The 23,739-nt window shown below is 43.4% G+C and overlaps 1 protein-coding gene across 1 annotated transcript in view; it reads left to right on the plus strand.

The window, feature by feature from the left end:
- RRH (retinal pigment epithelium-derived rhodopsin homolog) overlaps nt 1-23,739 on the plus strand; it is a 138,926-nt gene that overhangs the window by 51,293 nt on the left and 63,894 nt on the right. The window contains exons 3-4 of the mRNA XM_085640847.1: nt 10,079-10,178; nt 22,030-22,183. Coding sequence (XP_085496973.1) covers nt 10,079-10,178; nt 22,030-22,183 — 254 coding nt within the window. The remainder of the gene's footprint in view (nt 1-10,078; nt 10,179-22,029; nt 22,184-23,739) is intronic.

The raw sequence follows: 23,739 nt of genomic DNA on the forward strand, positions 1-23,739 counted from the left end.
ACCAAAATGTCGCAAAGAAGCTGTAGCGATGCGATGAATCCTTGCCGCGAGGGAGGAGATGATGCGCCGATCTGCTGATGCGTGCTGAGAAAATGCGGCCAACTTCTTCACGCTAGGGCGTTGATGCGATGACTCCTTGCCACGAGGGGGGAGACGACACGATGATCCTGTTGCGTGTGCGATCAGGTTGCGATGCAAAGAAATGGCACTCCGCGAGGGAGCGACGATCCTGATGCGATGCGATGAAAATGACAGACGCCCGGCGTCCGCGCTGTGATGTCGTGATGCGATGATCTCAATGCGATGATCTCTGGAGTTAGCGAGCACTTGACAGCACGCAAACGTGCGATGCGATGAGCTTTGGTTGCGAGCACTCAGCGGCAGCAGCACAATGATTTTCCGGTGCGCTTTCAGTTGCGGCGGCTCGCAAACGTGCGTTAACGGCGATTTCAGCAATCTCTTCTCTGTAGTAGAACTAGAGGCCCTGGAACTCACAGGAGCCTCACCTTCAGATAGAAATCCTCGCTGGGAGGAATCAGGAGGTGGTAAAGTCTGATGTGCCTGAGACTCCAACAGGAGGCTAGCTCTCTCCTAGCCCTTGGGTGATTGCTTTAGAAAGATTAATAAAAGTTCTATCAAAGTCCTTTTCCCTCTTCTTCCAAGTCCAATGGTAACCACTGCAGGCCAATCCAAGAAACAGCACACAAGCTCAAGGATAGTCACCTCCTGCAGATTCTGTCAGTTACACGGACAGAGGTTCGTCTTGATGTCCAGGAGCAATACAAATTGTAGGGGTTTGGGCACAGGTATTTATACCCCAAAAGTCTTTGTTCTAAAGAGTCGCAAGTCACTGAACCCAGTCAGAACCAGTTCTCCTCAGTCCTGGAGCACTTTGTTTACCAGGCTGCATCCTTCCTTTCAGAAAGAGGGGGTCTGCCATCAGACGCACAGTAGGAGGTGGAGCCAGCATTCACCTTGCCAGGCACAGCCCTATTCAGGTCAAGGAGCTACCCCTTCCCATACTCCAAATGTAGATCTCTCTATTCAACCCAGGTCTGACTCACCCTGCCGTGTCCCTCCAAAACCAGACAGCCAATATACATAACAGCAGAGCACACTGGAAGGCTTGGGCAAGAAAATACCTACTTTTTAAAAGTGGTATTTTCAAACACAGAATATAGGAATAAATTTCACTAAAAGATGTATTTTAATATTCTGAGCTCAGGCATACTAAATTCGTTTTTCTACCATGTTCCTTGGGTCAGTTAGGATTAAAGAATGTAATAGTCAAACTGCCCATTCTGGCCTATGGAGAACAGGTAGCCTTACAGTAGTGAAAAACGAAATTGAGTGTAATTCACTACCAGGACATGCTACACACACCACGGCATGTCCTACCTTACACATACAATGCACCCTACCATAGAGGTGACTTACATGATGCCAAGGGAAGGTTCAGGGGCTGGGAAGTGGGTGCACTTCACAGCCAAGATGGCAGTTCTGGGCTGAACACAGACTCTGCAGTGGCAGGTCTGAGGTACACTTTACAAGCTACTTCTGTGGGTGGCGCAAACGAGCGCTGCAGGCCCACCAGCAGCATTTGGTTTACCCGCCCTGGGCACACACAGGCCATGCTACTAGGGACAGAGAAACCAAATAAGCCAATCATGGATATACCAATTCACATATCATATTTACAAAGGGAGCATTCGCGCTGTGGCACTGAATGGCAGTGGTACAGCGCCCAGAGCATCTAACACCAGCAAAAACAGAGGAGACAACAGGGAAAATTGACGGGAGACCCACGCCAATGGTGCCAGGTCTAACACCAATCAATCTTAGTCACACAACCAATTTATGGTATTCTCATTCATGTGTGGAAAAAACCTATCACAATTGATAATGTTGGCCATAAAATACAACAACAACAAAAATCCCCTATGCATGTTTGCAAATCGGAATATAAAAAAATCTATTTCACTCAATCAAACCTCACTTGCTTTAAGTTTTTTTTATTGCAAGAAATGCTGTTCAGTAAACTTTATACTCATTGCTCAGAGGTAAACTGGTCAAAATTCCATTTTAGTTATAATATATATAACAAGATCAACCTCTGGTTATTAGCATTCGGCAAACATGTTAAAAAAAACACAAAAGGTGAATTAAGATTTTTTTTTTGATAATCAAGTTTAATTGTTTTTAAACACGTGAAACAAATCAGCAGATACACAGAGATCATTAAATCAAATACAGTCTTTTAAGCAATGCATCCCACAGTCACAAACCCCATAAGACATACACAGGTAAGGTATGGAATCTGGTTAATCAGAACCCTCCACATTACCCAACCACTTCCCCCACACCCTACGATACTTTTTACCGCACCGCTTGGCCATGTAAAGGGCTTTCTCCTGGGTCGCACACAAGTCCACCCCCCTACTCCACCTCACCAGGTCAGGTGGATCAGGACTTTTCCAAGCCGCCGCTATGTCCCGCTTGGCCACAATCATAGCTGTGTTAAAAAATAACTTTTCATTTCTGGACCCATCTAGCCCATCCGAGGTGAATAAAGAATTTACCTCGTAATCCTCTATCTGCTGCATAATTTGCAGATTTCAAAACAAAAAAAATCGCTCAAATGGCTCAAAAAAGTTACAAAAAAAGCGCTATTCATAGCACTGCACAGTGGCACACCCTTTGCAAAGTATAACCAGTAACTCTTTAGTTGCTGATCCTTGTAATCAGGTATAAAAAAGTAATAACAGAATGTGGCAGGCAGTATTAATGTGTGTGAAAATGACAAAATAGTTCAATAATGCTAATGTAACGTGCTGCGTAGTACAGCATATTTTGCCGTTTCTTGCTGCGCATTTTAGGGAAGAGGTGTGGCGCAGCAGCCAGTGTGGCTGACTCCATGGCGCAGAGTTCATGGTTCGATCCCCCGCTCAGACAGCAGCTCTGCTCAGCATTATGTGATGGGAATGTGTTGCGACCGGTAATGCCGCCGCAAAACATTCACACTTACCACCAACTTCAAGTTGGGGGTAACCCATTCGCAAAAGGGAATTGGGGACCACTTCCCTTTTGTGAATGTGGGCACCAACAATTTTAAGAGCAGGCAGAGGTCCGACGGACCACTGCCTACTCTTCAACAAGCATTTGCAATGCAATCGGTCGCGCAGTTGCGAGATTTTAAGAAATTGGCATTATAAATGACAATGCCTTTTATGTGTATGATTAAAAATCAACAAATGAATAATAGGCATTGTCATTTACAATACCAATAGGTCAAAGTTTCTAAAATGCGAGACCTATTGCAATGCAAATTCTTGTTGTTTATAAGGCCCCATGCTGCACTTTCACGTTAATAGAGGCCACGCCCCATTCTTTAGATAAGCTGTGTCTAAAGAAAGGTCTGTGGCCACTATTAAAGTGAAAGCACGGTATGGGGCGCTTTTACCAAAAAAGCACGTGTTTGTCAAGTTGACAAACAAATACTTTTTTTTGTAAAAGCGCCCTGTGAAAGCGCGCATGGTGCACTGAATGTTGCAGGCAAGCATGTCGTGCCTGCAATAGGAAAAACTCATTAAAGAAAATAGTGTTTATAGACTAAATAAGACATACCTTGTAACAACCGAATTAAAAGGGCCAATCCTCATGGCAGGTTACAAAGGAAGACAAGGCAGTACTAAGGAGGGACTAACAAGCCTATTAATTAATCAGAAGCCAGCATTTTTTGAAGGACAATGACACAAGCCAATGACAGATATGGGCGGAAAGTGGGCAGTGTTTCAATTCCATACTCCAATACAGCATGCCTCGCAGAGCAGTGCATGCGCTGCCCAGGCTCGACCTAAAAATGAAAAGGTGGCTTTTCATTTTTAGGTCTCGCCTGAGACAGCGCTTTAGCGCTGCTCTGGCGAGACTTATAGTAAGCACTTTTGGAAGTGCAAACGAGTGCTTTCAGGCCGCCAACTACTGTGCATGTGTGCCGGGCGCGCGCACCATTTGGCAGCCTGAAAGCACTCGTTGTCTTTCACTTTCTCGGCCGCTTTGATGTTTCCGCTTCAGTGCGCTCTTGTTGTTATTCGGCCGCGACTGCTTCCACCCCCCCCCCCCCCTTTGCTCCTCAGACCGGCTGGATCTTGCAGGCTGATCTCGCTTCTTTATCAGAAATGTTATCGCTTGTTTTAATTTCAGGCTGGAACTAACGAGCCCTCTCTCCCTATCTTGTTCTCCACCCAACAATGCCCAGCCCCTTCGGACCTGGCACTGCCTCCACCCCGCCCAAAAACCCAGAACTGGTATAAATTACTCCGCTGGTGCCACCCGGAGCATGGGGGGCGCTGGGGCGGGGACTCAGTGCCCGGGCTGTCCTCGTGCCCACATCCCTAATAATGCATCCATTTGAATCAGAAGCCACAGTCCTGCAAACTGCATATCTGTCGTTTTTTTAATTTCTCCTTTCAGAGTCAATTAGCCGAGCAGTTGCCCAAATTTCTCCCCCCTTCACCCAATTTTCTGATTGTTTCTCTCTCCACGTTTTGCCCCTAACGGCAAATTACCAGCGCTATTCCCATCTACGCTGCCCTGTGTGGCAAAAAAACAACAACAAGCAGGCACACACACGTGTGTGCGCACAAACAGGCAGGCAAGCTCACAGAAACAGACATGTCTGTTGGGGCGCGCCTTAGAGACCTGCCACAGAGGTGTTTTGAAATCCTTGCACCTGTGGACTGACTGCAGGCTGCCGGGTAAGTGTATCTAAATTGCCTTTATTCTGCTTTTAAAATTCGCATTTTGTCTCCCGGTGATCTCTCCCTGGGCTTAATTTAAAACACGAGTATTTTTTATCTGTAGTTTCTGCAGTCACATCGACCTCTGATCATTTGACAGATGTCTGCTTGGACAGGGGATGTCGTTACCAAATGCTTGCTGTTGTAGTTTGCAAAAACAATTGTTTCTTTGCATGTGTTTTCCTATTTTAAAAATGTTTTGTTTTGGTTCAACCTAATGTTGTATTCGGATGGGACCGGGGACCTTGATAGATTCTTTAGAAACTTCAGAGAGTTGAGCTGGCAGGGGGTAAAAGAAGAGAAAGGGGCTCCCTAGCCAGTAACATGTTTGGATGTATTGCAGATATGAAGACTCCGTTTAGGTAATGTGGTGCCGTGATCACCTGCATGTATTAGGTCCAACTAGGTGTACATACATAAAGTAGAATAAAACATAAAAACAACGGTCGCAAATAACACACAGAGCTTTATTTACACGTTTGCCTTCACACGTACTAACTAATTTGTGGAGTACTGCCCCACCCTCTCGCCAGTCACCCTGTCACGCCCACTTCCTAATATGCCACAAGGCTCACTCCCACTGAAGCGTGTGCTGTTCCAATGACACCCCACCCCCACTCTCATATGTTCCAAGTGTTCACCCCTCCCCCCCAAAGCAGCACCAGGACCACTATTCGCAGAGTAACCAATACCTAACTCCCAAGCCAAGGCTCCCTCAGCAGTCACCCCTCCCTCCCACCCTGCTCCCACTCGCGCGTCCTTGATTAATCTAGGTTTCGCTCACTTTGGGTTACTGTTTTCCGACTAAAATGAACTCAAATGTGCACTGTTTTTGAATGGCATCCATATAAACATTTACATTGCATTTATAAAGTTATTTTTTTCGTTTGCGTTAACAAGGTAAGTGCACCCCGATAATTTGTTGTTATAATCAGCACTGTATCATTGTCAGTTATTTGACACGTCCCATAGAGCACCACACTGCACAAACATGTTATACTTAGCTGTGACACATGAACTTAACATTCATGCAAGCGGCCCTGCTCACAGGCTTCACAAACTGCTGTGTATGTTGCTAGGGGTAAAAAGCAACACAGGATTTACATAAAAGTGCAAATTTTGCATCTTTTTTTAAACTTATTTTTCGACACATTACAACATCACAACACCCTCGGGGTCTCGCTGCTGATGCATTAAGAGCCCCTGCAGCATCATGGACGCAGTTTAAATGGACTCTTTGTTCATTTTCCAGGCTGGCACTAATTTCGGACATAGGGCACAATGCTGTCTTGTACTATCCTGTCCCTTGACAGCACGCTGGGGAACGGTGCATCTTCTTACGTCACAGGGCATGGCAAATCTTTAGCAACAGCCTTGGAACAGCCAAGACGCAGCACATTTTATATTCCAGTAGTGTTACAAGAAGCTTGCCAGTCTCCCTGGAATATGCTATGGACAGACAAAGGAGTAATAAACAAGCATTTGCAATGCAATAGGTCTCGCATTTACCCGAGTTTAAGCTATTGGCATTGTAAATGATAACGCCTTTTGTTTATGTTTTAACCCCTTCAGTGCCCATGACGAGCTGGACTCGTCATGGGCTGCGGTGGCGCTGTGCCCATGACGAGTCCAGCTCGTCATGAACTCCGCCCGCTAATGGAAGGCGCGGCACTGGGCGGGGAAAGGGGCGGGCATGCAAGGGGTTAAAAACGAAAACAAAAATAAAAGACATTTTATTTGCAATGTCAATAGCTGAAACTCGCGTAAATGCGATACCTATTGCATTGCAAATGCTTGTTGTTTTTGAAAAGCATCCCGTTTTCTTTTAAGATAAATTTTGCTTTATCTAAAAAGCAATCACAGACATGGTGGTTTGCTGACCCCAGCAGGCCACCATCCTTGTGATTGTAGCCATTTACAATGGGTCACAAATTGTGAGCTGTCTCATACACATTGATGAGGCAAGTCCATTTGCGAGCCCCTACCAATCGCTAACAGTGTCGCACACACTGTTGTGATTTGCAGTTTGTGATTTCCTTATAGTGAACCGCTAAATTTCGCTATTTGAAAATTGCAGATTCGCTATCAGGAAATCGCAAACGCATGATTTCGTACATTTGGCCCTTAATTATCAACGGCTTCATTTATAACAGTCTGCCACATGGTGGCGCTATTTGTCTAATTTAGTGTTGATCAATAGAACAGTTGTTTATTAATTCGACCTACATTTAAAATGACTAATGCCTGCCACCAAGCCTTTCTTTTAACTTTGAGGGCCTGTAACACTCTCAACTGTCACACTTGTAGGAGGGTGATGGTTCGTAGCTGTGTTGGTATTGTCATTGGCAGCGCTTGCAGGGACAATGGGTGGTGCAACCTGCAGTGGCCCCCTGACAAGGGCCCTGGCACTTCTTTCTCCACAAATTTACCACTGCTAGAACATAAATAGATTCTCCTTGAATCACTTCTGAACTCGACTCCTTTGTTACTTCCGTTCTTCTTCCATCTTTGAGACGTACAAAACTTGTTTCTATACATACAAAGCAGTAGGTCGGCCACCAGTTTTCTGCCCAGATCCAGCGATAGTCTTTGAGGAAACCCATCCATAGCTGATCATTAGTGCATCTACTGCACTGTGACCATTGCATGGCTCTCGTCGTCATTGCTAAGCCCTGTAGTGAAAAGGTTTGTTGTGAGCAATGCCTACAGAACATACAAATACACCGATTGCAAGCCAGGGCTGTAAAAAGAAATTCATGCTAATGAACTTTGTAACAGATTCTTATGTTTGCATAAAATCGGATCGAGTATAAGGCGCACTCAATTTTCAAGTAAGATCTTTGGCTCCTCCTTTGCTAAAATCTTTCGTGTGAAATAGACACTTACTAGGCATTCGTGAAATTGAGTGTTAGTGCAGCTGTGAGTTGTAAAAGGCTGTATTGGTACATGTGACGTTGAGCATTTTTCAATAGTATATAGGGGTGTGATTCAGTAACTTTACAATGATATCATTTTTGGGGACCGGGACCTATTTTTATCATCATTCTTTGACCCAGAGTAAAAGAAAGACAGATTCAGAAAAGGCAGAACACAGGAGACAGGGAAAAAGAGAACCATGTCAAATGAATAAAGCAGGAAGAAAAACAACCTGCAATTTTGAGATAGAGACAAGAAGTGTAGGGTGGTGCTACAATAAGGTATGAGGTGGATTCGAGGCTAGGTATTTTGACAACACCCGCATTCGGCATCCCCAGTGTTGGGATCCTAAGAACAACTTTCAGCTCCTGCATTTATATAGACACACACATGCACACACCTTTTTAAAAAAATTAAATTAAGCAATATGTACAAGGAAGCTGGCACTATCTTGACCCAAACTTTAATAGGTATGAAGAAGGAAAGAAGAGTAAAATCACACTAGTATTTCATGAATTCTTGCAGGAACAGGGATCTTGATTCCTAAACCCTTGATGGATTAAGCGGTGCCTTTAACGGAATCCTTTTTTGCACCAGAAACCAAAAAGAAATCCTGTTTCAGTAGGTCATCTAGCCACGCTTCGTAGCTGCTGAGATCTGATGAGGGAAGGATATAATAGCATGGATTCTCTATAACTAAATGATAACACCAGTTTAACTACAGATGAAATCTGGGGTCTTATTTACTAGTATTCAAACAGAGAGGGCTTTGAAGGGAACCAAATACCCCGTGAAGGGTTAAGAGATCTTTCCTAAACGGAAGGAGAGGGTATACAAACTCCCAATGACATAACTCGTATACGCAAAACGGGTATCCACTCACTCAAACTTTAAACCACTGGAAAGAGATGGACAGTAAGTAACTGATTTGTTACCGCCTAAAAGAGGCAGGAAGAGGAGACAGCCTCTTTTTCAGGTATAACACTCACCTACTCTAATAGTGGCATGCTTCATCATCGGGTTCACCCGGACTCCTAAAGGTCAGGGTGGGCTCAACCTTATTCCAGGGAGCACTTAGAAAACTGGTAGCCTTACTGTTCTTAGGGGGATTTTTTAGCATTGAGATAAAACTCGCTAGTTCACCCCCGGTATCCCTTTATTAGTGTCGTGAACAGGGATAGTAAAAACAGAAAAAGAGAGGTGCAATGAGGAATATACCTGTACATTTTCCATAGAGGGATCAGTGCTGCAATTACTGTAAAATTTGCTTGTAGAATGAAATGTGTCAGAATAGAGTCTTTTTGGGAAATTTTAAATTTATAACGAGGCTCATTTGCACAGCTAAGGGGTTGTATATGAGAAAATATCAATAACAGAAATATCTTCTAACTTAGATGTGTGGCCTAAATATCGTTTCCAAAAATATCATCCATTGGGTGTAGATTTCTATTGTAAAGTGCAAAGGGGTATACAATATTTAGGACACATTATTTTTGCCAGACGATAGTTAGGCGACGATCTTCTGGTGCCATACGACGTGTATATTACTTGTTACCTGTTGCCATTAGAGGTGTACTCCAATGTTTCCAGTTACCCAAACAATGATTTGAAGAGACTCAACTGCAGCTAAACAGCCACTTTCATGACTGAACATTCATTTGAAGCACTATACCTCTTTTACTATTCAGATCTCCAAAAAAGCCTTTCTAAACTCTTCCCTCATGTATCTCGCCTAGACTCATCCGATACTTCATATTTCTCGTTAACCCACTTCTAGAGACTCTTTCCCCCTCCACCTTCACTTTACTCATTCTAAACCTCTTCCTACTGCTATGATCTCCAAATAAACCCTTCCCTCTTCTATCCCTCCAGTATCCTTTTTAATCCAACTAACAGACTCACATGTCCATTGCTCAAATTAATTTCATATTTCCCAACACTAATTCACCACTAATCTTTTTTGGGTTCCGTAGTAGCGTGCTACTCCTCAAAAAGTTCTTTGATGCCTCATCAGGGGTACCAAGCACTATATAAATGCAATAGCCTTTTCAACTCAAATAACAGACTTGCATGTCCACTGCTCAAAATAATTTCATATTTCCCTATACTAATTCACCACTAATGCTTTTTGAGTTCCGGAGTACCGTGCTTCTCGTCGAAAAGCACTTTGACGCCTTGTCAGGGGTAGAAAGCACTATATAAATGCAATTACAAAAGTTCTAAATATGGTAGCACTGAGAGAGCCTTGAAGTGATAATTCCATGCTAAACGGTGAATATCTAATTGAAGGAAATCACCAATGAATTGTGAATCCTATGTCTTTGCATAGTTCTGCCACTAACATTATGTGTTTCTTTTATTTCCAGATTTATGCCGGCTTAAATATATTTTTTGGAATGGCCAGTATTGGCTTACTGACTGTGGTAGCCATTGATCGCTACCTAACTATCTGCAGGCCGGATATAGGTAAACTTCCATAGAAACTTGACAAGCCTATGAATATCATAAAATAACATTGTTTGTTGTCAGTGTTCCTTGGTACAATGCAAAGAAAACCACATAAAATAACATTATGTTTCTTGTCAGTGTTCCTTGGTACAATGCAAACAAAACCAATTTTGAGCAATCAGGGTACTGCAAGCCTGAACTTCAAAAAATATTTCTCCACACTAGAACATCTTGAGCATGACGACAAGAAAATAGTGCATTTGGCTCAAAATAATAGCTTGATCAGGAGAAACATTTTTTAGATCTGGTGGAGCAGTGTCTTTATGATATATTAAATGTCACTTGAAAACAGGCGCCCTGAAATTCCTGTGCCAGGAGAAATAACACAATTTTAAATCCTGCCAGCATGTACTCCTGTTTTCTCTTACATCTCTCTTCTCTCCCTCCCTCTCTCCCTTCCTTCTTCCCTACCTCTCTGCTTTTCTTGAGTATTCACCAGCCTGTCAATGGAGCATCAGATAGCAGTGCTTGGAAAAGGCTACTTAGTTAGGATGGTAATGGAGGGGGCCTCCACATCAACAGTGAAGCAACACCAAAACATGGCGTCCTTGCTGGGACTGCCAAATCATGTAATCCTGTTAGGGGCACTGACCTGGTTGCCTGATTCTGCTCTCCATGTCTGGAAGGAGTATAGCTAGGGCACAAGTTGAGGGTAGATGTGGGTTGACACCGTCTACCCACCTTATTCACAGGGTAGACGCTGTCTACCCTTCCAAGAGGTTGGGCCCCATTGAAATTTGTTAGGAGGGAGAGGAGTGGCATAGCGACCAGAGCGGCTGACTCCGGAGCGTGGGGCTCACAGTTAGATTGCCAGTGGCAGCTCAACTGAGCTCAGCATCATGTGACTCTGGGCAATAGCTCACTTAATCTCCCCAACGGTCCCCAGCGTCTTGAAACCCTAAGCACCTTAAAACCCTTTGCGCTTTAGAAATAGGAATTGTTATTATTATAAACTTGTCCCGGTGTCATTTTTAAACACCGGGACACATTCAGCATGGCCTGCACGTTGTCTGATTTCTTTAGGAGCAGCAATGTTCAGGCAGCAAGGAGGTTTATTAGATTCCTGCTGCACCCATAACAAAGGCCGAAGTTAAGGGGCCATTGGGCCTCCTTATGTTGGAACCCTGGCTGGGAGCTATGGGGAGCCTCACACTTTGATGCAATGAAGGGGAAACAAAGGCATATAGCTTATCACTTTACAGATACTAAACAGAGGCATGCTTTTTACTTTGTTCAGTCCCTATATATATGACATATGCATGCACTGTAAGAATTTCAAATGTGTTGATCTGTCCCAGTATCTACACAACTAACAATTTAAATACCACTATTCTGTTTTATTTCTTTTATAGTATTATAGCGCTACTCATCCACATGAAGGGTGTCAGGGCACTTTACATCACATGTACACATTATACATTGACAAATCATATGTGTGTAAATCAATGTACAGGATGTGTTACATACGAAAGTGAGGGTTACAAGGTGTAGTAGGCACATGTTCTTCATAGTAACTGTGCTATATTAGAAGGATTACAATTTATGAACTGCCAAAGGATCTTTGTGTTAAAAACAGTAGCCCACTTACCCATTTATATAAAATAAAATAAAAATCTGTCATATGCGTTTTGCATAACGTGCTTTGCAGAAGACATATTAAACTATATGCTACTTTGATTTAAAACTGGAACTAGCCATTTCAATCAATTTCACTCCACCCATTCTGCTCGAGTTCAAGGAAACTAGACACTGAGTACCCCAGGGATCAGCTCTAAGCCCCATCCTCTTTAATGCATATTTAGGCCGACTCCTGACCTTGATCAAAGCTTTTGGTATTTCGTTCATTAACTCTGCAGATGACACACAGCTAATCCTGTCTCTGGATAAGAACAACCAGAGCCAGATTGTAAGACTGCATTTGTTTTTAAAAGAGATGGCAGGCTAGCTAAGGAGAAACTCGCTGAAGTTTAACGAAAACAAAACTGAGCTTCTGTGTTGCGCCCCTTTTAGGGCGCCATCCTTCCTACCGCATAATTTCTGGCCATGCAATAGCTCAGAAACATCTCGCGACTGCTCAGATGGTAGGGAATCTGGTAGTAATGACGGATGAACACCTATCTATGGAAAAGCATGTTAATAAATCGGCGGCTATCTGGTTTGGTATCCTGAGGAATCTAAAGAAAATCGTTCCATTACTACCACAGCCAGACAGGAACTGGTGATACAATGCACGGTGTTAAGCAGAATTGATTACTGCAACTCCCTATTAATAGGGGCACCAGAGTACCTAGTCAAGAGACTAAGCAGGAGACAAATTCTGGCAGCTAAGCTTGTCCTGAATAAATCAAGACAGGATTCAGCCTCGAGCACCTTGAGGGAGCTTCACTGGTTGTCCGTGAGAGGGAGAATTGTCTTTAAGGCATTATGCATAGTCTATAGAGCTGTCAACGGTTTAGGCCCTTTGCTACTACAAAGAATATGTAGGCCTTATCAGCTTACAAGTTGTTTACGATCCTCATCAACAAACCTGGTAGGTGTGCCAAGGTTTAAGAAAGTAAGGTCTGGTGGAAGATCCCTTCATGTTAAAACAAGCTCAGTTATGGAACAAGCTACCAGCTCCTTTGAGAGTAAAGGGAAACCTGCTCAGTTTTAGGCCTAGAGCCTAAAACCCTGGCTCTTTCTAAAACAGGAGACGTAAGGATGCGATATTGAGGAAAACTGCTGCAAAGTCAGGAGGTTATATAATATTTCAGGTTATAAGTTAACAGGATACCAGCAAGGTAAATGATGCGCTTTACAAATGTTTGTTAATAATAATTGTTAATAATTGCATGTGTGCACGTGTGCTGTAGCAAGAGCAGTGCATGTATATAGGTAATTTGCTATTGTAGCATGAGACAAAAAGTTACCCGAAAAACTTTGCTGCGTTTTGTGACAGTAGGGTGACGTGACTGACTATTCAGGTGACAGCAGGCACAACAGTGGCATGAGCCGTGCCTGGAATGTGCTCTTTCAGGGCTGGATGAAAGCTATGAAATCAACCCTCATCCCAGAGACCCATCTGTGTACCTAATATTCAAACTGAGCGTATCCCCTGATTTGCTGCAGAAAGTGAGAACAGACCACCATCTGATGGTCCACTTGAATGGAGGCACTGGAAGAACAGTCGTTGTGGTTCTTGTGGGTAGGGTCACGCACGTAGAGATACTGACTCAGCTCCGAGTAACTTAATTCGAGTAGGACTAAGATTCCTTGTCTGGAAACATCCATTTGTTATAGGTTTCTTTTGAAACGCGGCGTTCGTACCCGCTGTTCTGATTCCTCTCACCCTTGTTGTTTTGTTCCATCACTACCCTACTCCCCTGTTCAGGCAATTAGCTTGTAGTGGTCCTGGTATTTTGTGGAGGTTTGTCTTTTCATATTTTTTTAATAACCAATTTTTATTAGTTTTAATAAATATCTGCATCACCTACCAACAATTAATCAATACCACCCCAAACTGAATTCCATATGTCAGCATAGGTCATGCATCATCACGTGTAAACATCGTTACACTATTAGCCCATGATGTGCCTACCACAAGATATGTCTTGTGGAAATAGTTAAGTTGGACCATTTGGAGGCTTGAGGAGATCGCCAACTCCCTTGGGGCCATACATACCTCCCGCCAATCATTGTCGTCTAGCTCTCCCACCGCAATCTCCCACCTTCACCGCAAAGCCAGGAAACAATCTGGTGCATTTATCTTCAAGGAGTGGTAAATCCTGGAAATGGACGCCTTGCCCAGTCTCCCCAACAGTAGTTTAGCTTCGAGGGCGTTGTATTCCGGTATCTGGGAGTCCACATGTATGTGGGCAATTAGGGCATGACGCAATTGAAAATAACAATAAATAGTGTGTGGGAGAGCTGGTAAAGATCCTGCAAGCCCTGTAATGCCATCAATGTCCCCCAAAATCTAACATCATCTGGATAGGTGTTCCCTATTTTGTCCCACTGTGTAAAGCCCTGAAGGCCTGACACATTATCAGCTTGTTTGCTCGATCGTATAGTGGAGATGTAGAGGTTTTCTTTGAATCCATGTTTTGAAAAAAAACCACTGTGGTTTAACACTGATAGATCAGTCTGATGCTTTACGTGCGTCTCATGTCCTTGATACTTTTTTGCCTTTCAGAAGCATAGGGCACTGTACATCATGATATTGTGATACAAAGGCTGAAATACTGGAGGCATGTGTCACAAACCGGCTTAGAAGGGATCCATTCCAAAGAGCCAAAGCTAGTAAATTGAGGATAGGGCTACTTCAGCCATCCACAGTAATGAGGCATGTTCACTACATACAGTAAAGATTGAAGAATCAGCGGTTAGTTTGTACCCTTACTTGAAGGAACTGGACCACACAGCTTTAAACTCAGTCCATGTGCTCAAGGTGGACTCAAGATCAAATTCTAAGTAGTCTGCACCTTGAGGGGTTGAGCAGCTAAGAGTATTTGCAGAAGCATGCATCGACTGCACACCCAATAGAAACCTCCTTTCATGAAATATTTGTAGAAAGCACCAACCACGACTCCACTGTCAGGAACAAGATGGCAGGACTCCAACTATGAGATTAAATACATCCATCCCTGATAGCAGAACCAAACATCCAGCTCCTGGAGAAGCTGCATATCAACAAACTGTTCAGGATTGTCTTTCAATTCAGGACTCGTAATCTGAGAAATGTGGTATAGGGGGGCCCACCTGCCATTTGGCTGGATTTTTAATGCCCTTGATCTATAGTTTTCAGTTCATGTTGTTTACCCTCATGAACGCACCTACTTTCTGAGACACATCCACCTTTTCACGACCTTTCACACCCTCAACATCTTTACCTACACCAGTGTGCAAACAGTGTGATTTTGTCTACTTGGAAACCACCATCTCTTCTGGCAAGTAAAGTACCAGAAGTGTCTTTATTTCTGGCTGAAAGTCCAGGTTGCAAAGACAGTAGAATCAGCTTTTCTTGTCTTTTCCTAACATGACTTCCGTGTGCTGTCATTGATACTAGTCCACAATTGTTCAAATTCTAGATCACCGGATGGTCTCTAAAGAATGCAATTGATAGGGTAGGGTTATTGAGAGAGTGATCCAGTTCCCATATCTTGGTATAATATATGACAATGCCTGTACTTGGACTCAGTGTGTCAATGACAGAAAGAATTGCCTTCTGCGTGCGACTGGCACCATTTTTTCCCTCGCCTCATCAATCGCCAACAAGCCTATTTTCTCCTTGCTTGAAATATACAGGAGGGAATGTCTGCCGACTTATGGTGCAGGGGTTTGGGAATATCGAGATGTCAGTAAGGCCCAACTGGAAGAAAATAGGGTGTATCGCCATCTTTTCAGAGTCCCTGTATCCACTTTGCACTTTACCATACACCAGGAACTGGGTCTGGAGTACAACGAGGATCAGATAAATCTTGCCCCCCGGCTGTTGTGGTGTTCTATATGGTTCAAAAAGGAAGCTACCCTGAATAGAGAAATTGCTTTGGACTGTTTATCATGTGATCATGGGAACAGGATACCCTGGCTTAAATATATCCAGGAGACATTGGCCCTAGGCTGCCCATCCCTTTATGAGAAACCCTCTGATACTTGTAAAAATCATAGAGGGAGGATCAGGGAGTGTTTTCTTTCCTCTAGAAGGGCGCAGAGAGAAGGTCTCAGTCAGGCATTACTACCTTATTCAAACTACCTTGGGGATGCGCGCTCTGCTGTCCTGGTTTAAGCTTGGCCCAATTAGGTAGTTACTTTGCTTTCCACAAGGCCAGTTTGCTGCTTCCGATATTTGCACATGCCCATATTTGCACATGCCCATACGATGAGATGTCACCAAAGTCTCCTCTGCACTTTGTCTTTTTGTGTATTTTATCTTCCCGTGACTTAACTGTATCTGCTGCCTGTCTTAATGAAGCAAAATTTTAATAAGTGCAGAGTAATATTACTATATTTGATGCAATTAAGTTCTCTTGAGGTCTGCATAGAAGTCGGATGTGTTTTGAAAAAATGTACTTTCCCTGCGTAACTCACTGATGTATTGATGATTGTTATGTGTTTTTACTGCTTTTTTCTTACTGAAGGTTATTGGCTTTGTTGGCGTTCTTACTTCTTTTGTCGGTGTTTTCTTTTTAAATATTTACGGGATAAAGGTGAAATGTGACTGCACAATGCACTTTGTATGGATTTTGTATATATGCAATGAATGTTATCTAAGTTTATATGTACTTTTGTGGCCACGAGTGGCTGAATAAAGATGTAATTCACAAATAGGGCATTGGAATACTGCATTTCTTTTTCCAGCCACCCACCCTTTCTTTCTCTTCATAAGTCTTTCTCCAATATTTCTAATCTTTCGATGGGCCCAATCTCTCTATTTTCACATTAATGGGAAAGTACCAAAGGGAGAGAATTGTTTTAATATTTTACAATATTTATCAGTTTCTCCTATCACCCATAAAATACACTAGCAATGATCTGACATGAGAGGCATAACTATTTTCACTCTGGGTTCTCTTATTCTGATATCACCTCTCACACATGGTATCCAAGGTTTGCAAGCTGCTTCAGGACAGCTCTATTGCGATAATATAATTCACACATAATATTTGCTCTGATAATCGTTTTAGTTAGTTCTTTAGTTTGCGGAAGCAATTTGGCATTGATCAGGAGAACAAATACAAGAAGCTAGTCTTCTTCTTTAATGTATAGCCTGTCCTGAAAGATGTGGAAGAATTTAGAGCTTGATTCACAAAGATACTCAGATGCAAATGGCTTCATTGACTAAGTCCACAGAGGTCAGTGAGAAGGATATCATCAGCACAGCACACAAACCTGAGGGAATCCAGAGTGCTCTCATCTATAAACTGAGCAGCAACATGCCAATCTCTGTGTATCTCCTCACCAAGATATCCAAGAATTTCAGCTAAAGGTAAAGGATTCATACCAGCTGCTGTGTCCTATATTTTTGTGTACGAAACTCCTTGTGGTCCTCAGCAGACTCCTTACAAGTATTACATAATCTGTTGGGTGTGGCTGGGTGTGGTTAATAAAGTTTGTGGTGCGGTGCGTTCAGTTAATGGTTGCATGCTGAAAGATGTGCAAATCTCAGCTCCATGTGTGGTGTGGTCTTTTACATGCTCCCAGGCTGGGGGAAGACGCTACACCAGCCACCACTTATCCTAGGTTATCAAGAGGCAGTGGGTAGGCATAGCCAGACCGAACCAGCTATGCCACTAAGCCCCAAGGGGCGAGCAAGGGAAGAATCAGCAGGGGATGAGATATTCGCTCGGGTTCTGCTACAAGTGTGACTGGTGAACAGTCCCTGACACAATGTACCAATCTAGCCTACCACTGACAATTAGTCTGATGATTTAACACATTTATAAGAGCCAGAGGGAAATTACACTCCGAACAACCCCAGTTCTCTGAGATGAGAACAAAAGAGGGTCAGTGTTAAGTTTCAGATTTGGCAGACTCACAAGTTGCTTCCCTGGACAAAAACTGTGCTATCAATCTCTATCTCTCTCAGCACAGGGGTTCTCCCTCAGCAGCCAGTGGAAGGATCTGGGACACCCTGTGGCACTGGCAGATTACAGCTAAGGTTGAGTAGATGGGAACAAAGAAGGAAAAATGCCAAAATAGTTGACACCCGTATCCGTAATGCAACCTGCCATTGTCTCCAAATTCAAGATGAAATCTCCAATTTCCACTCAGTTTTGCATTTTAAAGTGTGCTCCCTGAAGGCACCTGCTTTGGTCTCCCAATCCAAGATGATACATGCAGTTCCTCCCAAACTAAGATAGAGCCTGCCATTGCCTCTCAAGTCAGTCTGCTTGAGAATGGACTATCGACTCTGAGACTTCTACAGACATCCTGATCAGCAGATGTGGAGGCTCTACAGATATCTGGAGGGCTTAATGACAGCAGGGACCATCTAAAAGTCTTGAAGGCCTCTGATGTGGCAGTCATTGAGCTCAAATGCTATACAGATTGACCATGGGTTCTTTTAAAGTGGAATGTCTGTAGTGAAGCAATGCTGGACAAGAAACAAGGAGCATGGGAATATATATCATTAAGAGATGTGGGTCAATACCTGCTGAGAAGGAGTCCCTGTGACCACTCTAATCATGTGGATAGAACAGTCACATAGAGAGAGAGTGCGTGTGCGTTGCCTAGTAATAGTACACGATCATCAAGATCATAGAAGACATCTCTACACATTCCCCATCATAACAACATAAAGTAAATGTAACGTTGGTTCAGCCCTCGGGATCGGATTGTTGCTAATGTGGTCCACCTCTTGATCTACCCAAGCCAAGATAGCCGTTATGGCATAGGTCATTAGGAGGATCAAGTGAGGGAAGGAAAGGAAGGGGACAGCAGGGAGGGAGATCTGCAAAACAAAAAGAACACAATTAATACCCTACCTAACTTCCCTAACTTCTTGGCTATACCTTCCCTAGAGACATGCTTCATAACAATACCACAATATCTGTGTCCCTGTAAAATAAAAGAACATGCAGCTTTATGGCGTAACTCTTCGAAGGGTGGTCATACTCCATGTTCTCTGTGATTGGCTACATTATAGGATACACAGCAACAAGAAAATCATAGGACAATAACACAGTTATACCGTTGGGTACAGGTTCTCCCCAATACTTGTCACACCACAGTCTAAAGGTTTTCCCCGCACCTACCCCAAGCAATGCTCCACCTTGCTTCACAGGGAGAGCGCGTTGACCGCTATCTTTAGGAAGGTTCCCTGTTAAAGATGGAGTCAAGAGCACACATACACAACACAACAATGAACAGGAATGAGTAGCCACATAGAGTATCTTGCCAAGGGGATTTCTTAGCCTCTGCCAGAGGTCAGAATCCCAACATAATACCTTTCAATAAGTTAGGATGTAAGGTTCAAGGACTAACACTGTGTCCAGCTATGATGCCTCAGAGGAGGCTGCCTTATATGCCAATGTCAAACGCCAGGAGATTGCCTCTGGAATAGTATAGGAAAACTGAGAAGCGCCGGAAGCCTCCGGATTTAATTCTCACCCAATATTCAAGGAGTTGGGGACTACGGTACCACTGATATCGTGGGACACTATGAAAGAACCGCTCCCCTTACTCCGCATGAGCCGGAACTTGGCTCTCCAACGGAGGAGGGGCGGGAAGGAACAGCGGGTCTGCGTAGGGCTCGGTGCACTGCACCCTTACCGGACCGTTGACCACACGAGTTGCGTTATCAGCACAAGGAGTATCTCCGCGCTGCTCTGCTACCACGACCAACGAACTTCTGCACCGGAGCTGCACTGGGTCCTCAGCAACTGCAACACCCGTAGACCGCGGCAGGAAGGAATTTCCGACGCGCAAGGTTGCAGCGACGGCGTCTTTGTAGGTGACGCAGCGTGCGTCATGACCATCTCTCGGCTTGCGTGATGACGCCCTGGGGCGTCTGGGTAATGTAGTTTTAGATCTGGCGAGCGCGCTCGAGCACGACTCGTAACAGTAAAACAATAAAAATAGACATAAAGTTAAATGTTATGTATAACAATCAATGACAAAGATAGCCATTCCACGTTTAATGTGGCTTACGCACCAGCATAGGTCTCTATCACTGAATATCCACCCTGGAACTTGTTCTCCATTTTCATATTTCTTGCTTAGTCTACTCCTCAAAGTGCTCTATTTCCTTCCTCGCAAATGTTACATGTTTCCAGTGCTTCACTTGTGAAAAAATAAGTGCTGGGGCCCTTGTCAGGAGGCCACTGCAGCTTGCACCACCCACTGCCCATGTCAGTGGTGCCAATGACAGTACCTATATTGCACACACCATGAGAAGGACACAAACATAAGACTAAATCAGACTAAACAAAGAGAGGTGAAATATACAGGAAAGAGGGAAAAGCAGCGGGGAAGGAAGCAGAGTAGCACATACGGCCACATTGCACCTTGACAAAAGTATGACCACAGTGTGATGTTCATACTCTTCCCCGGGTTTGGACTACGATCAATGAAACTCGTGTACGACATTTGACGTGTGTCTACTAAGGGCTAGTATGGCCATATACACCCTCCCTAATTTATAGTGCTTGACTAGGAAGGAGTGTTACAAACTACAAGGGATCTGTATCATGAGGAAGGCCTTTAACCCTGTTGGGCGATAGTGATAGGCTGAAACATGTCGGTCCAAAGACATGGTAATGGAGTCATTGGTTCTCACATATTCCCGTTCACTATGAGTTTTTAATCCTGCCAAGTGGGACCTATAATAAAAAGATAGACGAGTACCCACTAACAGTTTTAATCTTGTTTGTTTTTAGCACTTGGGATCCCTAATTTGAAAAAATTCTGTTTCATAATCCTTTTCTAAAATAATATCGCTCCACCTTGAGCGTTGTCTTGCGCCAGGGTGTGCCAGTGGCCCTATGACGAAGAATGCCTCTATCTAGTGGGTGAGGGCAATTTTAAAAACCCTTGGGTTTTCCCAAAGTGATTCCCTTTTGTGTTTACCAGTTTGGGTTGTTATGGCCAGGAACATAGTTGGCCAGTCTTCTGTTTTTCCCTATTTTCTGTTTCTTTCTCCTCTCTATGCTTAGTCTGATTTAGTCTAATGTTCGTGTCCTTCTTGTTGTGTGAGTAATATAGACCTCTCGCCGGAGAGCGAGAGAAGGCGTGATCTCTTGTCCCTTCTGGGTGTGAGTATAAAAATGACAGTACCTACACACGTACTATTACACTCCTGAAAGTGTGGCAATTCAGACTATTCCAGCCTCCCAAGGTTATAAGATTGGCTTGGGGGCAGGTATGTCAGTTGTAGGTTATATTGAATTGTCAAACAACTGTTGTTGTGCTCGTCTGTAAATTAAATACACAGTGCCACCATTTGGCAGACCATCATAAGCTCCGGTGTTGACAGCTAAGTGCTGGTGCTGAGCACCTTAAACCACTGGCTCAAATTAAGCACTGCCTGTTTCCTTTCTCCCAAACTTTACCTGTTTAGCTTTCCTCCCATGACTGGTGGTATTCTTTCTTTCTTTTCTGAGAACTGTCTCTTTAATACAGAGAAACGTTTAAAACATTTAATATCTCTCCATTATCCAACCTAACTGACGTTGCATTGTTTCAGGATACTCTTTTCGGGGACCCATATCTGTGCAGATGTTGATGACGTGCACTGTGTAGTTTTATTTTCAACCAACTGCCTTCCTGTGTTCCATCTTCATCATGAAAATTGTAGAAAAGTGATGCTGGTCAAGATAGCGAGGCATATGAAAATATTCTAAATTCAGCACTTTATGCAGCACCTAACAAATACACATACACATTCTCTTCACAAGAATTCTCCTAGGACTGCTCTCTTGTAAAACATTTGTTATATTTTTAGGAGTTTTAAATAGTGTGAACTCGACCCGCAGGTATCAGCGCGTTTTACATGAGCACCAGTTGCTTTACAGACGGGCACATTCATTTTTGTTAGGCAATGGGAGATTAAGTGATTTCCCCAGAACCACAGGATGTTGAGAGTCACTGACAAAGCTTGAACCCGGTTCCCCCGCTTTGAGGTCAACCGCTCTAGCCGTTAGGTCACATCCTCTCCCCCATTTCAATTGGTAGAAGGTTCAGTCAGAGAGCAGGTGTATGGGATGCCAAGGTGAGACACGTAGACATCATTACAGCATCCTTTTCTGGAAATCGGAGAATAACATCCAAGAGAATCATTGTAATGTAGTAAAGCAAAGAGTAAGTCACCTGATATGTTTTTCCTTGACAACAGGAAGAAGAATGACTAGTTCCAACTATGCAGCTCTGATCCTCGCAGCCTGGATAAATGCCTTCTTCTGGGCCCTAATGCCTATAATAGGTTGGTCCAGCTATGCCCCAGATCCCACCGGCGCTACCTGCACAATAAACTGGAGGAAAAATGATGCGTAAGTAATGAAAATATATATATTCTACTTATACACATGATTCATACACTGCAAATTGGGCTGTCTGGCCTGCTGGAAGAAAATATGTTGAGTTTGTTAGACTAGTCCTTTTTTTCAAATGGAATATCCTTAATGTCATTGTTGCAGCTGTGTAAAAGAATTGGTTAAGGAACCTCTACAGGGGGGTTTAGAAATCTGGGCAGCACAATATCAGAATACCACTGCTCTAATGGAGGGTGGCCAGAATCCTGACATGCTCTAACCAAATGTTTTCTTGACACAATCATGTAAACAAAATAAATAGGGCAGGGAAAACTATATCTACTCTGAACATGGCTGGCTTTATAGAGATGGTCATAATTCTTTTTGGGGCATTAGCGAAAAACAATTGATATGGGCCCAATATGTTCTCATGTCGGTGGAGGAAAATAGCATGGGAACTAAATTAGTCTATCAAAAAATCAAGGACAGAAGATGGAAACACAGGAGCCCCCTTCACTCATGCTTGCTGGGTTATAACAAACTCTTTAAAGATAGTTTTACAGTATTTGAATTTAGAACAGGCCAATATTAAATAGGAGGGAATAAACTGAACAAATTTGCAAAAAGGTGCCTAATACTACCCCCCCAGTTCCTTCTTCAGTTTAGGTGAAACATTGTCCAGGACAAGCAGCACTTAGAGTATAAGGAAGACTTGTATTGGTAAAAAGAAGCGAGTTATCTGAGAATTGAAAAATGAATTCAAAATCGGATTCTCACCTAAGGGAGTAATTATGTCCTGTTGAGTGACCAATTACTTAGTAGCATTTCAGATTCATCAGGTATAGTGTATCCTCCTACATCTCAGAAAATAAACAGTATCTTGTGCTGACAAGAATTATTTCAGAGTTTTAATTACCTTATTTACATGGTTAATTATCCCCTTAACAATTAGGACTGGAGGAAGGATGCGTTACTGCAGGATATCTGAAGAGATTCTTATGAGAGACTGAAAACTATTCAGTCATACTTCCTTGAAAAATGTAGGTATAGTGACCTTATGCCAGTGAGGAGATTAATCCGTATATCCTGAATACTCCATGATTCCTGATAAAGAAGGATTTATCATTTTCGCAGTTGATGATAGGTGGCAGCCCAAACGTCAGTGGCGGTTGCTATCGAACGGCATCGGGGGGAGTGGGGGAGGATAACAAAAATACAAAATATCACTTACCTGATTACTGCCGCAGCTTCCCCTCCATCCTCTTCTTCTCCTCCTGACTCCCGGCAGCACATGGGCTCCCCTAAGCCAATCATGACTCTACTGTCACCAGCATGACAGCAGCGTCGTGATTGGTCTGAGGGGCCTCTTTGGCCGCTCAGACAGTGCCTGGGATCCTTGGGACTATTCCTCACCCGGCTGTGCAATACTGCCAGGTGGAGAAATGCTGAGTGTGCATGACTGTTTAGCAGGTCCACTTATGTTGCACCAACCACTCCTTCTCCATGTGACCCAAGTCCCGCCCTAACCTGGCCACGTTGCCCTTACTAAAAATAGAAATAATAATAACGTTGTT

This window comes from Triturus cristatus, chromosome 2_1, assembly GCF_964204655.1.
Source record: "Triturus cristatus chromosome 2_1, aTriCri1.1, whole genome shotgun sequence".
In the NCBI taxonomy this organism is placed as follows: domain Eukaryota; kingdom Metazoa; phylum Chordata; class Amphibia; order Caudata; family Salamandridae; genus Triturus; species Triturus cristatus.